Source organism: Calonectris borealis, chromosome 7, assembly GCF_964195595.1.
Source record: "Calonectris borealis chromosome 7, bCalBor7.hap1.2, whole genome shotgun sequence".
Lineage (NCBI taxonomy): Eukaryota > Metazoa > Chordata > Aves > Procellariiformes > Procellariidae > Calonectris > Calonectris borealis.
The window spans coordinates 33747477-33764500 of record NC_134318.1 but is presented as its reverse complement, the minus strand read 5'-3'; the positions used below and the strand labels follow the sequence as shown (position 1 = coordinate 33764500).

Genomic DNA, 17024 nt, shown 5'->3' with positions numbered 1-17024 from the left:
TGAAAACTGAAGCAATGCACTCACTCATAAATGTACAGTGCAAGAAGCAGCTATGATGCAAGCCAGTCCAAACCACATATGACCAGTCTCAAATCCTAACACGGAAAAGCCACCGCTTTAAAAAAAAAAAACAAAACAAAACAAAAAAAACCACACCACCATCTTATCTGGAGGCCATTTAGCCCAGTACCACGCTACTGGTCCTGCAGGGAACATGCATCTTTCTCCTGAGAGGATGGCAAATTCTGAAAAAAACCTTCTAATGGCCATACAAAAGAATCATGATTTCAAAGCCTGCTGCTTCTAGGCTATGTCACTGTTTAAGACAATACTCCTTAAACATCGCATATTTAAGCTCCAAAATCTCCCTAAGCGAATAAGGGAGACTGATTCAAGGAGAGGATTATGGAAATCCACTACTACTAAGCAGAATATTCTTCCTACCATTGAACAGACACTGATGACTTCTAAAATCTATACAATTAGGAAATTAAATCTCTATTCTTTTTCCATAAATCAGTGTAGCACTACTGATTTTTAGAAGAGAAGCCAGTAGTGTATTTATGATGTCCCCCTGTTCCTACAAAAGGTCCTTAAATTTACTCTGTTTAAAAGTGAACAAACCCTTGTGAGGCAGTGGGAAATACTGCCTTGATTAGGTACGTTACATTAGTGAAGAATTCACTGCATCCCCTCAGTAAATTGTTCCAGTGGCCATTTACAGGTTAAATATAATTTCTGAGCAGATTAAATTACACCAGTTCTAAATTTCAATCACAAGAACTCTTTGGATCCCTCCCTTCTTCATTTTGTAAGTCTCCATTACAAAATAGAAGAAGCTTTCTACCTGATAAGTACCTGCAGATTGTGACTGAATTATCCCATTGTCCTTTTTTTAAGCTCTACAGCAAAATAGCTTTGTTAAGCCAATGAAAAGGCATAGTTTCCCGTCCTTTAATCATGCCTGCAATTGGTCACTGAACCCCAATTTATCAGAAGACTTTCTAACTTCCTAAGATTAGAATTGGACGTAACTTTCCAGAACAGACAGATTTTTACTAAAAATCCCCATTTCTTCATTTCAGATGTATTTTGGACCTCTGAATTAATGTTGCACTGAGATCATGTGTTTTAGTTGACCACCTACCTCAAATCCTGCTTAGAGTCACTACTTCATCACTTCATGATGCATTTCCCACTCTAAAAGTAGGAGATTATTCTTTGGTCCTGGATGCATAATATTTTTTCCTTTAGTCACATTAGTGTGTGTTTATTCCCTCTTTATACAATATCCACTCCTCCAGTTTAAGTATCCTAAAGCTTTGAGGAATGTGTATAGGAAGCAGAGACAGAAATATTTAATGACCTGGAAATAGAAGAGGCATTAAGCTGAGCTACAAGAGGGACAGATGAGAAATCACAGAATAATAGAATAGTTTGGGTTGGAAGGGACCTTTAAAGGTCACCTAGTCCAATCCCCCCTGCTGCAGGCAGGGACATCTTCAACCAGATCAGGTTGCTCAGAGCCCCGTCCAACCTGACCTTGAATGTTTCCAGGGATGGGGGAAATCCACTAGTTTCAGCTTCCCTCTGTCTCGTACTAGGAGCCTGTCTCAGGGCACTGATTCATATGCACTAGAAGATTGAGCTGGACTGGTTAAAGAGATTCTCATTTTCAGCTTTCTACCCTAACACTCTTATAGACAATATTGTCTGCAGGGATATGTCATGAATCAGATCATGAATGCTGCAGGCTACTGACAAACACATTAAAGCAGATGAACACAGATTTCTTTGAATCTGCTCCTACATGTGAGTCACCACAGTCAATTATCCAAATCAAATGTTTTAACAGTAGGCAGCAAAAATACAGATTCGGATTAAATCATGCACAAATTCTGTCTATGCCACATGAAAAAGACTTGATTTCCACTATTGATGTTGTGGCATGATCACAATAGAAAGCATCCAGTAGCAATGCTGGTACAGGAGACACCCACCCAGTCTGACCCCTGCTCTGCTCAGCCCTTCAGTTGCGCTGGCGTAACTTTGTGTGGCCCAGAGCAAGGCAGAAGGGAAGGGCTGATCCCTACAGCTGACCAGCAAACAACATTCTGTCAGGTTACTCTTAACGCATTTCACGAGACAACTGGCTGCTGGAACAGACGTGCACCCGGGGCGGGGAGATGAATCCTGACTCTGCTGGGTAAGGAGCAAGAAAACACATTCGGGTGACGGGACGCGGAGAACCACGCTAGAACCCACTGACAGCCCCCGCCACCACCCCAAGCGCTCGTTGCTGGGACGCCGGAGGCTCCGGCAGCCGGAGAGGCGCGAGCAGGACGGGCCCTAGGTGCGCAGGGAGAGCCGCGAAGGCGAGAAGCAGCGCAGGCGGCAGCCCAGCACGCCGGGCGACGACGGCCTCTCCGTGGCCAGGCGAGCAGCCCCCCCCGCCGCGGGCGCCCGCCGCTCACCTCCTACCAGCTTGGGCACCTTCCCGATCCTGCCCGTGATCTCGGCCGTCAGCACCGCGAAGTCCTGCTCGTAGCTCTCGAAATCCGAGGACATGGCGGCGGCGGCAGCGCCGGGGGAGGCCGCGGACCCGCTGCGCTCCGCGGAGACGCCGCGCTCAGCCGGGCGCGCTCAGCCGCTCCGCACCGAGGCGCTTCCGCGTTCTGCTACCCGCAAAGTCGTCCCCCCGCCTTCGGGCGCCTCGCCACAGGTTCCGGCGAAACTCTCCGCCCACGCTCAGGTGCTTTAACCAGCACGGCCCAGCTCCCCGCTGCCGCCCCGCCGCCGCCCCGCCGCCCCTCAGCGGTCTTCGCTTGGAGGCTCGAATAGCAGCCCCAAGCCCGGAGTCGGCGGCGGCCCGCTCGTGCCCTGCAACCCGGGACCCCGCAGCGCCCCGCCTTGTAACCCTGCTCCTTCAGCGGAGGCGGGGCGGAGGGAGGAGGCTGCGGCGCCACCCGCGGGACGCTGTTTCCCGTCGGGACCCTATTGCCAACGGACTGCCGGGGAGGTGGTGGCTGACCCGGAGGCGCCGGCGGGCGGAGGCGAGCGCGGGTCCGCTCCCCCGCCTCCCCGGGCCGGCGGGGCGGGGCCGAGGCCCGGCGGGCCCCGACGCCTCTCCTTCCCCTTCCCCACGGCGCTCCTTCTCTCTCGGCAGCCGGCGGGACGGCGCGGGGCTGAGCGCGGCGGGAGCCATGCGCGGCGGCAGGGCGGCAGCGGGCGGGCGGCGGTAGCGGCCATGGGCGGGCCGGGGGGGCTGCGCCGGGTGCGGCGGCTGTGCCACTGGGGGCCGCTGGTGGCCCTGGCTGTGGTGGCCGTGTGCTCTGCCACCGCCATGGCGGACGCCGCGCTGTGGTACTGGCCCCTGGACACCGCCGGGGGAAGCGTCAACTTCATCATGCTCCTCAACTGGACCGTCATGATCCTCTACAACTACTTCAGCGCCGTGTTTGTCGGCCCGGGGTACGTCCCTCTGGGGTGGACGCCGGTAAGCGCTGGCTTTCGATCGCCTCATCCCCGGGCCGGGCTCGGCGGGGCGGGGGGACCGGCGGGCCTGCCCTTGTGCCGGGGCCGGCCTCCCTGAAGGGAGTGTGTGCAGGGATCAAAAGGACGGCAGAAATCGCCTGTCTTTTGGTGCCACCGTTTCTCCTTTCTCCCCGAAGAATGCAGCCAGCTCCTCCTTATCTTTCTCCTTATCTTGTTTCGACGCCTTCACTTTGTGCCTCTCTCCCGCTTTGCTGCTGCTTCCAGCGTTTCCAGTATGTTCCAGCTTACTCCATCCCTTCCTTGTTCTGCCAGTTACAGTGATCTGGGGCTGAGCGGTAATGCTGCTTTATTGGCACTACTCTTTATGTTTTATAGGTGCTTCTCAAAACAAAACAACAGGAAACAAGTACTGTTAGCCGGGAATGTGAGCTTCAAGGTTATCTGCACACTCATGCAGACACTGTTGTATTGAAGACTTTGCTGCTAGTAATAAGAACTTCATTTAACAAATTTAAAATTTTTTATGTAAGCCAGAAAATTACAGGTTTATCTTATGTTCAATACAGTATTATAAGTCAAGGTAGAAATTTGCATTTCCTTTGCTTCATAATCTCTTGGAAGAGCAGTGGTCAAGGACCAGAATGATACAGGTTCAGTACCTCAAGACAGCTGGCCAGAGTTTGTGTTCCAGTGGCATGATATAAAGATTAGTAATAATGACATTTCTACCTGTGGAATATTTCTAAGGACAGAGTCTAGTGAGAAGAGGATCCTGATGTAGTCCTAGCAGGACAACTGGATATTCCACTTCGTGAACAGAAGATTTTGGCCAGTATTACTACTTGCTATCTACGAGTCTCTCTGTCTCTCACCTTGCTGTAGTTGGCGTGTGTGTGTGTGTAAGAGAGAGGAGAGCTAGTTAAACATTAATGCTTACTAGTACTGTATCTTAATAGTAAGCCTAGATTAGCTTATGGTATAAAATGGAGAGAGAAGGTGCACAAGCTTTTTTTTTTTAAATTATAAAGGTCTTGTGCTGTTTTTCACGCTCAGAACTTCACTATGAAACCTGGCTTGTACAGTCAATCTTCCTGATGGAAGAACTGTTTATTTCTTTTAGCAACCAGCACTTTCAGCAGTGGGAGATGGCCCTGTTGATAGCCAGAAGATTATTTCATTTTGTTTTTTTCTCTCCTCACCACCGACCATTAAATAGGGTTGGGTTATGAAACACACCCTGTCAGAAGAAAGCAAAGATGCTTAGGTTAGGCAAGTGCCAAAATATGTATTGCCAGTAGAATTCTGTATACATCTAACACGCCTATTCTTCCGTTTAAAGGAAAAATCTCAGGATTGCATGTATCTCCAATACTGTAAAGTGTGTCAGTCTTATAAGGCACCACGTTCACACCACTGTCGAAAGTGTAACAGGTACTGTTTTTCTTTAAAATTGCTTTAAATCCATATTAAAGCAGCTTCAAATCTAATGAAGAGCTATTAATATAATTTATTCTTCCAAGTCTTGTATTGTGCATTTTTAAAAGCCTTCCATATGAACGCTATACCCATTTCAAATATTTCCACTTTCTAATTGTATGGTTTTACTGTCTTTTAGTTTAATAAATAAATGTCTTTAACATTTTCTTTTTAGCTTGAAATCAGTTCGTCTTAAGAACTTCTTGACAGTATTAACAAAACATTGCAGTACTGTTTCAGTGAAGTGAGCCTGTGTAAATACCTAAAAATCTTTCAGTCCTTTGCAAGTTCTGAATCCAAACATCACCTGCTTAGAGAGTAGAAAAGCCTATTCCGTCATCTTTCCAAATAGGAGTTAAATGTTGATTTCAGTGGAAATTTTGGACCGTTCTTTACTGTTCACTAAAGGTTTTTTTGAGAGGAGTCAGCATGTTAAGTGAACTAATAAGCCTTTTGGGTCAACTTAAAAAGTTTGTGCCTTGTTATGTGTTCGTCTTCCAACAGACTTGCTTTGAGCTAAACGACGCTTTTATTATAAATAGCTGCACTGGAATTTAGTGCAGCTTGAAAAAAGCAAGCCACTTCAGATGTCTGCAGTCCAGGCTGTAGTTGCATTTGTCTTGGGTTCACTGGACAGGTCCTCCTCTGAAGGACTACCACTAGCGTGGTAAAAGGATATTGCAACATACGCATTCATTTGTTGTTTCTATAAACACAATTCAGTGTGCTTTTAGGAAGTAGAGGCTGAAACTGTAGAGCAGAGCTGTAATTTGGCTGCATCATCCTGAGATTTAAAATTAGACTGCTTTCCTTGAGTGACAATCTTTACACTGAGGACTTAGTAGAAAATGGCAGCAGATCCTGATGATTGTCTTTGCAAAAGCAAGTTCGTTAAATAATTCAGCTTTTGTCAAATAAAAGAGAAGAAACTGCAGCACATTCTCCAAATCATTTTGCTGATATGCTTTAAGAATTTTTTGTCCCCTCACCTCTGGCCAAAGTAACTCATTCCACATGTATTTCCAGACTGTTGCAGTGAAGGAGGTAATTTAAGCCACTGCCAAAAGTCCTCTATGGTATGGCAAGTTTCAGTGCATGAATGGAGTCACTTCTTGTGGCCCACCTGAATGGGATGAGGTTTCTAGCTAAGATCTAGGAACTTCTACAGAAACACTTGTGCTGATAATTATGATTGCATGTTCAAGAACTTGTACAATGGCAGTTGAGCATATGCTAATGAAGATAATTAATTCTTTAAAAGGGAGAAACTGAACTTCCTATTGGGAATGGACTAGCTTAAAAGATAATGAGGTCAGTAGTTCCAAAACAATTAGCTTTTATTTTAAGAGGAGGTGGGTATTTGTGTAATTCAATCCTTTGTTTATCACTTAGGTTTGGTGCAGATGAATTGCAGCATTTTAATTAGTGACTTTTACACCTATTAAGTTAAATCAATGCAATTTGGGATGTGGACAAATCTTTTATCAGGTGGTTTTTTTGCACCTGTAAGCTAAACCAAAATAATTAGCTTTATATTGAATACAAGAGTGTCTTTAGGGTGTTTATGCTTGTTAAATAGATCTTGAAAATGGTTTACGGTGGTGTAAGGTCAATACATAGCAATTGATGAAGCTTTCAGAGGGTCTGCTACTGAAAAGAAAGAGGCGTTAACACACTTCCCTCTGTGTATCTTGATACGTTCTTTCTGCAAGTAGTTCACAGGGGATTTGACATTTTCTTTATTTTCCTCGTGTGCTTATTTAAAAAAATTGGCAATAATATTAGCGCTTAATTATTGTGTTGATAGTTCTTACACAACCCATTCTAGGCTTCTGTCTCCTGGAATATGGTGTCTATTAGCAACTAGCAAGTTTGAGTAAAGAGGAGGAGGGGTAATTATGGAGGGTAGGACCTGGGAACGCTTTTTATTTTGCTTTCTTTCACTCTACAACATGAAATATCATTCTGAATAGCAACAAAAAAAAGAAACTATTATGTTGATCTGTTGGAAATTGGTGACTTTAAAGGAATGAGTGGAGGTTGAGGAGTAGAAAGTTAGCTGTCCTTTTCATTGAGCTTTTTGAAAAACATTGTATATGTCCTTTATATTAATCAATATTTATTATTCACAGATGTGTCATGAAGATGGATCACCATTGTCCTTGGATCAACAACTGTTGCGGATACCAGAATCACGCATCTTTCACTCTGTTTCTCCTCTTAGCTCCACTGGGATGCATTCACGCTTCTTTTATATTTGTTATGACTATGTACACTCAGCTTTACAACAGAGTAAGAAAACATAATTAAATGCTTAAAATATTATTTAAGTCAGATGTGTAATTTATGAGACAATTTGGTTTCCTGAGAAGAAGCATGTGGAATTCCTTGTTATTCTTTCAACATGTACTCTCTGTTCTGCTTTCCACCTGTGAGAAGTTTGTTCATTAATTAGAAGAGGATTCAGAGAAAGTTGTTTCTATTTTCTTTCCTTTTTTTTTCCTGTTGCTTGTCATAATCACTGGGAGTTTCCTAGAGCTTTGCATTGACTGAAGGCAGTTTCTGAGTAGCACTTTATGTAGAGAGAGACAGGCTCTGTTTTGTCTGGCACAGAAACTAGCTGCTATTTATTTCCAACACACAAGTTAGATGCTGTTTATTTTCCTTTGCTTGCCACTTTTTTGGAATTGTATCCAATTCTTCAAGGAAAAAAAAAAGTACATTGTTTTTGGAACTAAATAAATTATGTTGGATTTTTTTTAAATGGAAAAATTTAACTGCAGCAACAATGAGCAAAGCTTGTTCTGGAATACATGCCTTATCTCAGATCCATGGTTAAGATTATGAGCTTTGATTTCAGCCTTTGTGGCTGCAATGAAGAGCTTGAAAACATCAACTGAGTGTAACAGATGAAGGCTGCATGTTGTATTTGCAGAGCAATAATGTTGAGAACTGCTGTCTGCTAAAGCTTTTGGAGGAAAACCTGTAGCATTTCAGTTGAAAATGGGTACTGTGCTATGCAAACATTTTCTATCTGAAACTGGTTAATGTGCCAGAGTCCAGATTTTTTTGCCGATTTTGGGCCCAACTTGTGGAGCTTGCAAGATGACAATTTTGGTTTCGCTTTCCATCTAGAGAAGGCCTACATCTTGCAAAGAATGTATTTCTGAAGAGGAAAAGTCTTTTGAATACATTTTTGTTTGGTTGATTTTTTTATTTTTAATTACTCCACTTGCATTATAAACCTGTCAGAAGCTGGAAACTTACCTTCAGAGCCAGATTTCTTATTGGTAACTTGTTTTGTTTCAGCAGTCAGAATGTTCTAGAGCTGAACGATATTTTCCCTTTGCAGATATCTTTTGGGTGGAGTTCTGTAAAGATTGACATGAGTGCAGCCAAAAGAGACCCTCGACCCATTATACCCTTCGGACTGTCTGCATTTGCTGCATCTTTATTTGCCTTAGGACTGGCATTAGGAACAACTATTGCTGTTGGTATGCTGTTTATTATCCAGGTGAGTTTATGGCTTCTGTTACAAAGAAGTTATAAACTGTAAGTTTTACCTGGTTGTGGAGCAGAAACAGAATTCAGGATTGAGATAGGAGCGGTTGTTTAGAGCTTATGTTGCTGTGTAAGTTTTCCAGGGTTTTATGTTGCTTTCTCCCAGTTCCTCTGTTGCTACCACAATTTTTTTTTTTAATTATTTTTCATGGGAGAACTTGGAGGTGAAAATCTAATGAACTAAGAACCTGAGATGGGCTCTATAAACTCTCTGAAAAAGGCAAAATACTTGGTGTTTCAGGAGTACATGCCCCTGTCCCTGAAAACAGGTATAAACCTGCCTGATATATTACTTCAAATGTTTGAGATCTTTGGAAGGAAACAAAAATACACATTTAAAGCATAAACTGAAATACTGTGTGATACTGTCTAAGTGTATAATTCTAGAGGATAGCATTAGCATGTATCTATGCTGAATCTTAATTTTGAATGTTTTATCTGTTTCAGTTAAGCCTATAAAAGTTGCTTTGTTCTTTAAAGCAGATTTAGTTTGTTAAATGAAGTTTTCTTTGCCTAACTGCTGTCTTTCTGCAGAAAATCAATGCTAATTTTGCCTAACACTTTTATTTTAGATGAAAGTCATTTTGACAAATAAAACTTCAATCGAGTCCTGGATTGAAGAAAAGGTAAGCTTTTTTACACTATTCTTGTACTGTATTGTTACAAAGCTCATTCTCCATATTTATCAATTTCTTGTTTCACCTCTCTGGATTTAAACCAAAGGTGTCGTTTCAACTCACCTGACTTAACACCTACAACCAGCTTTTCCCTTACTGCAGCACACTGAAATAGATGAGAAATCATTTAACTGCATAGATTTTTCTTTTCTTTTTTGTTTGGGGGAATTGGTGTGAGCATAGAAAAATATTTGCTTTTAAGAGACTTTGCTTATCTACTTGGAATATGTGGGTGTTTTCGTCTGAAGCTTGAGTTGTCTTTACTTCTCATTATGCCTGCATGTGTCTTTAATTGTCCACCTCCCCTACCCATTCCAGGTGGCATGTTTTGGCTCATGATTTTCCTCCTTTCCTACTTCTGATTAAACTTGGGAGGATTTACCTTGATTTTGAAGAAGTACTAGAAAATAATGAGATACCTAGTCTTTTCTCCTTTAAATTTGTTTGATTTCCATAATTTTATAGAGGTTTTCACAAGATTTTTCAGAAGAAATATAGCCAAGCAGCAGAAGCTAAGCTTCTCACTCTGTTAAGAAACTAGTTCAATGCTACCAGGTTGTTTTGTAAAAGTCCACAAACATTTCATTATTATCTTGTCTTTCTTTTATTCTGTGTCAAAACTAGCATGAGGATCTTGACTATGTATAAGTACCTAAGTATTGTAATGCCTTCTCTTTGCACGGAATCTGGCTTAGCTGAATCCTAGTCCTATTAGACCTTTGAATAATAGGACAATGGAACATAAATGAAAGAAAACCCTGTTACAACTGTATAGTAGAATTTTGAATAATCTGTTAAAATTTTTACTGTAAAACACAGGCTGCTAATATGTCCCTTCTGAAAACTGAACACAGACTGTGATACATAAGTGTTTAATAAAAATGACATGATTGCAACAAAGAGAACAAACTCTTCCGTGGCTTCTCCACTAGATGTCATGGTTACTGAAAGATGAAAAGTTCATGACTGCAGAATGTGGGAGATTCAAAGCATGCCCGTATACGCAATTCTTGAAGGTAGAATAGACGCTACCAATGTTGAATTATGCTCATGATCATTAATCAAAGAATCCTGAGCTGTGGAAGTCTTTGTACGTAACTGAGAAATAGTCAGGCATCAGTCCTTAAAAGAAGGTATAAAATAAAATCAGAGCATGGAGTGGATTAATCAGTGTAGCCAGTTGACTCTGTTGTTAAAGAGTAAATGGGGGGGGGTGGGGGACCCAAACCAGACACACTTTTAAATGCCATGATTGTTGCAGTAGTTTTAAAAGCCTGGGTTAGTATAGCAGGAATTTACTGCTCTTGTCTCAAAATGTTTGCCTTTAGGTCTCATAGATGCATACAGGGCTTATGACGTGCCCTTCTTAATATTTGCTGCTCGATTGCAGTTTTTAGGGTATGTTTTTATGTACTGTATTTCTTAATATTTTCCAGGCCAAAGACAGAATCCGGTACTACCAAACCGGTGAGACCTTTATTTTTCCCTATGACATGGGAAGTAAATGGAAGAACTTCAAGCAAGTGTTTACATGGTCTGGAATTCCTGAGGGAGATGGTCTGGATTGGCCAGTAAGAGATGGCTGTCACCAATACAGTTTGACGGTAATTGATCTTCAATGATATCTCAAGTTAATCCTTCCTGCTATCCAGTTGCCTGCTTTCCTTTGCAGTAATACACCAGCTTTTTAAATAACTGGAACAGACTTGACTAGTAATACATATACTTACGAAACAGGAATTCTGTCAAATGTTCTCCCATTTTTGATAGACTAAACAGTTATGCTTTAGTGAGTGCTTTAAATGCTAATGATATTTCCTGTGTTTGTTGAATGGTTTCAATACCTGACTTCATTTTGTGTTGAATACCCAAGTCCTCTTAAACTAAATACTGCCTAAATTTCTATTTATAATCATTTATAGATTGAGCAACTGAAACAGAAAGCAGACAAGCGAGTAAGAAGCGTAAGTATTTGTGAAGTTTGGTCTGAAATGACTTTGAAATATCAGTATAAATAAATGTAAGTAATTGCTGAGATTATTTCTTTTCTTGATTTTAAACTTAGCAATTAAATAAAGACTTTGTGTTTCTACACAAACAGTGTGCTGCAACCTCTGCTTAATTAAACTTAGCATTTAGCTTTCTTTGCATTTGCGCCTTAGTTTCCAGATGGTAAGAAGCGTGATAATAAAGATGACTGTGCTTCATTGTTAAGCAAATAATTTAGAATTTAGAGTTCCTTTGAGAGCTGTTGTCATTATTTTCAAATCTAATGGTATGCTTGAATTGATTTTTTGGTATGAAACTGCCAGCAAGGCCATAACTCCTTACAATAATATATTGCCGTGTCCTGTTCAACTTTGTAGGTGCGGTATCGAGCAGTAGAAGATTACAGCGGTGTCTGCTGCCCTGTGACTAAAGGTGTTGAAATATTCTTCACAACACCGTGCACTGAAGAACCTAGAATTGCACTGAGTAAAGGGGATCTGATTTTAGCCACAAGAGGCTTAAAGTTAGTGGCTCCACACATTTATGTTTGGTTAAAAGAAATATTGAGATGAGTTCTGGCATCTAATTACCTATTACGCTTTCTTCCCCAGACACTGGATGTATGGTGAGAAGATTCTCGACTCAGCTGCTGATGGTATGAAGCAGTTATTTTCACTTTTTCTGTTGAAAATGACAAATCAATTTTATAGCTGTCTAGAAATGTGGACAATAGTACATGTTCAGTTCTCAAAATGTATAATGACTGACCTTATTGGCATTAGCTTCTCTCCCCTCTAAAACCATATCCACAGTTTTCACTCTTTATGTCTGGTACACTTGCCAGTTTTGATAAACATTAAATGAATCTGTCAGCGTGAAAGAACACTCATCTAGTAGTTTATTGAAGGTTGAGTGGGAAGGGGGACATTTCTTTATATTCTAAGGAAAAGTTAGACTTTTAGACTCTAAAGAGGTTAATGATGATTTCTTTTTTTGATATTTAAATAGTGGTCTGTCTTAAACACGTTCAGATTTCCTACCTAAGCACCCCATATATGTATAAGACCTGGGATTACTCTTTGTACATCTTAAAAACAAGGAGACATTATGTCTTTGGTTTGGGGTCAATTCCAAGGACTTTGACATGCATTTATGAAACTAACAACTACAGCTATCAAAGATGTTAAAGACTCCTCGCTGGTCTGCAGAGAGACATCATCACAGCCACCTGCATTGAAATTTTTACGTTTTTTTACTTTAGCCCTCCTGCTTCGGACTGAGCTAAAACTTTACCTGTCAGAGGGTGCGATGGATTCTGTGTCTCTTCCAGACAATTGTTAATTCATTGCATGTACATTCTGTGTTGGCAAAAGAGAGGCAGCCAACAGTTACTACACTGAAAGTGTCCATGCTTTTCATGGGAGGTCTGAGACCTTCATGGGCTAGAAGTGCTTCGGAAGCTCACTCCAATGAACTCTTTCAAACATCAAACCTAAATGAGTCATTGAAATGAGCATGGTAACAGTTTGTACTGCGTTGCTCGTTATGAAGATTAGCAGGAGATATCTGTGCTATACCAAATGTTTTTTTTAAATCAGGTGAAATGTGATCTGGGTGGGGAACTTGGTGTATACTGAGAGGCTGGATTAGAATTCAAAATAACATTGGCATTTTGGAGAACTAGGCTTCAAAAATAGGATGAGATTTGTTAGGAACGTGTAGCAACACGCTATAAATAGGCAGGAATAACAAGCTGCACTATAACAAGATGGAAAAATTGATGATTAAGTAGCAGTTCTTCTGAGGAAGAAAGAGTCAATCATAATCTTAAGATGAGTCAACACTTTCAAAAAAGAAGAAAGCATATAGCTTCCCAGATGCATGAAGTAATCAGTCCATCCTACTCAACATTGGCAGGGACTCAGCTGAAATACTGCCACAAGGAAAAGCAGTTACTGCATCTCAAGAAAGAGGAAGATCAGCTGTAAAAGGTTGAGAAGAAAACAATGAGGATAATCAGAGTACTAGAAAATGGGACTTGTAAGGGAAAGCTGAAAGAATTGGGATGGCTTACTTGGAGACGAAAAGGAGATAGGAGAAAGCCAGGGTATGTGCAAATAGTCATCAGCTGTGTGAAAGTCTGTTGTAGAGAAGGTTGTTAGCTGCTTCCTGTGTCCCTGGTGTGTAGAAAGAGGAGTTGTGAACTTGAATTATAGACAGAAAGATTCAGACAGGGTATTAGGAAAGATTTTCTCATAGTAAGGAAGGTAGAGCACTGGAAAACTTGGGAAATCTCTGAAAACATTTTAGGCAGTGGGAGAGAATCTGTGCATTCCCAGGCTATGTTGTTAGGAATGACTTAGATGTCCTGCCTTGGAGAAGAAAATAACCTAGGTAACCTCTTGATGTCTCTTCCAGTTCTGTGTTTTTCCTCTATAGTGGATCATGTTTTGTTCCAAGTTAATGCAACTTTTCATGTCTTAAGGTGGAATAAGAGAACGAGGCTGGTTCCCTAGGAAATGTGTGGAAAAATGCCAATATGACTCTGAAACGGATCAACCAGTGGATGGAGAGAAGAAAAACAGATAGCCTTCTCATTTTTTAAATAAGAAATGGAATTTTTACTTCAGACCACAATCCTTTACTTGAAATTTTCTGTGTATTACTTTAGACTTATGCAATGAATATGTTAGGACAAGGTTTTCTTTTCCTCACAGCTGAAAGGGTTGGATATGCTTGTGCCATGGTTTGCATACTTTTTTAACAATAAATAATTGAAGAAGCCATTCAGTGGATTGCCTTCAAGATGCATCTTTTTCATCCCAAGTCAGGTTTTTTCTTTTTGCTGTTTAAATTGCATTCTGAGGGTTCATATTTTAGTTTTTTTTCCTCAACCGCATCTGATTGTGATGCGTGCTGCTTTTCTTTTGTATTTTAATTTCTCTGAAGCTGCCCCTGAAAACTATAAAATAAACATCTGATTCAAATTCAAGATAAAATTTGTTACCTGTGACTCTAATGATGTGAATTGTCCACCTCAAATAAATGATACATTCATATTCACTTGTGGATTTAATTGTTCTTAGACCTACAAGAACTTGTTTATAGGCATGGGAATGTGAACTGACTGGGAAGTAAAGATTTCACTGTTTTAAGTTGTTTTTCAAGGTTAGAAAGATTCATTCAGCTCTTGCTGTAAGACTATTCAGTGCTTTTAATGGCAAAAAAATGTAGCCAGCTGTATCTGCTCCCTCTGAAATCTGAGCATGTACCCAAGAGACTAGAGTTCTTGATCCATCCTAGAGTGAAAGGAAGCAGTAATGCCAAGAATGAAAATTTTTGTGAGCCTAGTTGCTACTGAGTGATTAACACTTTTCCTAAAGCATTTTTATCTAGCATCTGGTATGGATTATTAGAAGGAAGACCTTAAAATGGAGTAACCTGTACCAGCTGAAGGCTTTCTAAATGTATCCTAAATGCACCAGGTGGTTTTGTTCTTTCATAGTTAGCCTGGTTGCATGACACATGTTGAAAGTTTCTGCAAATTACTGTTTTAAGCTAACACCTGGTTTACCTCCACCTGCATGAGGTGTCAGGATTGTCATGGATTGTCTCAGGCAGATAAGGATTTCTTAAACAATATTAGGTGTATAGAAATAACTACATACAGACAAGCTGGCATTATTCCTGTATGTTCTTACTCAGATTCTTCATGCCCAGCACAAAGCCTGTTTTTTGTTACCTCCAGCCTGCTGTGCGTTAGTGCTGATGGTGAGCCATAATCCTAGGCTGTTTCTGAGCTGTGGCAACGGGAAGTTAGTGTTCAGTTTCAGTAGTTTGCAAGCAGGTGCTTTGCCCCTTTTGAAATCAAAGCACTTATTTTCTAGAAGCAGGCTTCATTAGAGGTATAGGAATGTATCATACTCCTAGTTTCCCTGCTAGCAAGAATTGAAAGGCCATAACTCAGCAGGATGTAGCTATTTTGGAATATGAGCAGAAATTAATATGAAAACCTCCAAACTGCATGGAATACTCTTAGTCTCAACTGCAGTAGTTTCTGTTCAGTGTCTGGAGTCTAGAACCAAAGAAAGATTACAAAAATAAGCTTGTCTTCCAGCTGAGGAAGGTGGCAACTAAGGACCTCTTGTTCTTTACTTTGAAATGATTAAACAGCTGCTATCTATATTAGCAGGCAGCAATTAGCAGTGTAGTAGGAACAGATTAACAGCACTAATGACCACAGTTGATCATTAGCTATTAGGAGGGGAATTTAGGTAAGCTGTGGTCTGTTTATAGGGAACTGGATATCTTTTAGTGGTTGAAGAGCATCTTCAACTCTATTTCAACTTTCATCTGAGCAGAATTTTGCACACCAAGATCATTCTACGCTGAACTACTGCATGCCCAGGAGCTCTGCTTCAGAAGTGCACTTACAATCTGGAATGGACTCTATATGCTTTTTTTTTTTTTTAAATGCTTTCATCTCATTTCCTTGGAGCTGTAACTTCAGTCCCACCTCTTCCCTTTTGTAGCACAGGTAACTGGTGTTTCTATTTACCATTACAACACCTTCACTAAGCAGTGCTTGCCTACAAACAACCAGCCAAAACAAAATGCGTATCTCCTAAAGGCATTTAGAGATTCTGCAGCCAAGAAAATACAAGCTACCTTTCCATTGCTGAAAACAACTGTATTGGAGCACGAAGTTTAAAGACAAATCACCTGTAAGGAACTCTGATTCTTAATACTAGTAGATTTTCTTTTCCTTCCTTTCTACCTTTTTTTTTCTTCTTCATTCCCCACTCCCTGCTTTTTGCTTGAGGAAGACCTTTGTTTATTAAGGAAAGGAGCGGGTATAGGTCTAACATAGCTGTTCCGTGTTCTGCAGTGATTCATCAGGGAATTCACTTGATTTTCTTTTAGGTTCAAATCCGTAGAGAAGCCAGGTTTGGGGGAAGCAAAAAGCAAGTGTCTCTCTCACACAACAGTTAGCTCTACTAAACTCTCTCTTGCTTTTCCCTGAGGGAAGAATTGCTCTTTTTATGTAAGATTTTGAGCTGTGCATCCTTTCCATCATCTAGACTTTCAATGCCACACTAGCCTAGCTCAGGCTCTAATATGATGGAAAGTAAGGGTAACTGCATACTGAAGTGGAACCCTGCCCTCCTATTTAAAGGAAAGCAATGAAACAGGCTAATAAGAAACAGCCACCTACTTTAGTTCAGGCAGTTTTTGCACCAAAACATAAACAGAATCTGTCATAAAAGCAAACAATACTGGTCATGGCAAATGGACATCTCAGGCAGCCTGTTTAACCACCAAATCAATGAAAATTTTGCTTTCTACTCATCTGCCCTCACTTTGGCCTCCAATCTGAAGAGACTCCTTGGCAGAGTGAAGCCACTGACTGTGCCAGGTGTCTCAGTTCTTAATGAGGAAGGGGCTAGATTACCATATACAACAGCCTGTGCAAAAGACTAGCCTTGGTATTCTCATGCCTGGTAACTTTGAGGTGATTACCAATAGTAAGAGAAATCAATGATGAAAGAGTTCTCTCCTCCTCAATAGTATTAACCAAGAGGCTTCTGATTTTAATCCAGATCTCCTAAGAGTTGAGCAAATACAAGCTCGTGCTAGAGTTTCAGCTTCTCCTATATAGTTAGTTTTTCAAATGCAAAGTAGTGACCAGGAGGAGGAAAGAGAACTTCCCATGCTAGGAAGCCAGTGATTTGCAGGTTACTTAATTTTTACAATTAAGTTGCCTAGCTGTGGCATTAGAGAATGATTCTAGAGCTGTCTTGAGAGCATTGGTTGAAATAAGAACCT

At 41.0% G+C, this 17024-nt stretch overlaps 2 protein-coding genes across 17 annotated transcripts in view; one reads left to right on the top strand and one right to left on the bottom strand.

The window, feature by feature from the left end:
* The window catches only part of VTI1A (vesicle transport through interaction with t-SNAREs 1A), a 282386-nt gene extending 279349 nt beyond the window's left edge, over positions 1-3037 (bottom strand). For 3 of the 14 annotated variants that reach the window (XM_075155075.1, XM_075155077.1, XM_075155076.1), the window contains exon 1: positions 2475-2997. In XM_075155075.1, the coding sequence (XP_075011176.1) occupies positions 2475-2568 (94 nt within the window). In that variant the 5' untranslated portion in view covers positions 2569-2997. Of the gene's footprint in view, positions 1-2474 lie in introns of all 14 variants that reach the window. The other 11 variants (XM_075155078.1, XM_075155068.1, XM_075155070.1 and 8 more) reach the window with 8 other exon arrangements.
* On the top strand, positions 3020-14261 carry ZDHHC6 (zDHHC palmitoyltransferase 6). Of its 3 annotated transcripts, none has more exons than XM_075155065.1 (10): positions 3020-3496; positions 4835-4926; positions 7104-7263; positions 8324-8485; positions 9105-9158; positions 10646-10813; positions 11132-11173; positions 11576-11721; positions 11810-11853; positions 13684-14261. In XM_075155065.1, the coding sequence occupies exons 1-10, from the start codon at positions 3248-3250 to the stop codon at positions 13785-13787; spliced, it is 1221 nt and encodes a 406-aa protein (XP_075011166.1). In that variant the 5' UTR covers positions 3020-3247; the 3' UTR covers positions 13788-14261. The 3 variants fall into 3 exon arrangements, with proteins under 3 accessions (XP_075011166.1, XP_075011167.1, XP_075011168.1); XM_075155066.1 differs by lacking the exon at positions 13684-14261 and adding an exon at positions 12460-13677 and having other exon boundaries at positions 3233-3496; XM_075155067.1 differs by lacking the exons at positions 4835-4926; positions 7104-7263 and having other exon boundaries at positions 3233-3496.
* Positions 14262-17024: the final 2763 nt, after the last annotated feature.

Bases quoted from the DNA above. Each gene is read 5' to 3' on its own strand.
- ZDHHC6 (XM_075155065.1), top strand. From the start codon at position 3,248: ATGGGCGGGCCGGGGGGGCTGCGCCGGGTGCGGCGGCTGTGCCACTGG. The intron at 7,264-8,323 runs GTAAGAAAACAT...TTCCCTTTGCAG, and splicing joins ACACTCAGCTTTACAACAGA to ATATCTTTTGGGTGGAGTTC. The intron at 8,486-9,104 runs GTGAGTTTATGG...CTTTTATTTTAG, and splicing joins GTATGCTGTTTATTATCCAG to ATGAAAGTCATTTTGACAAA.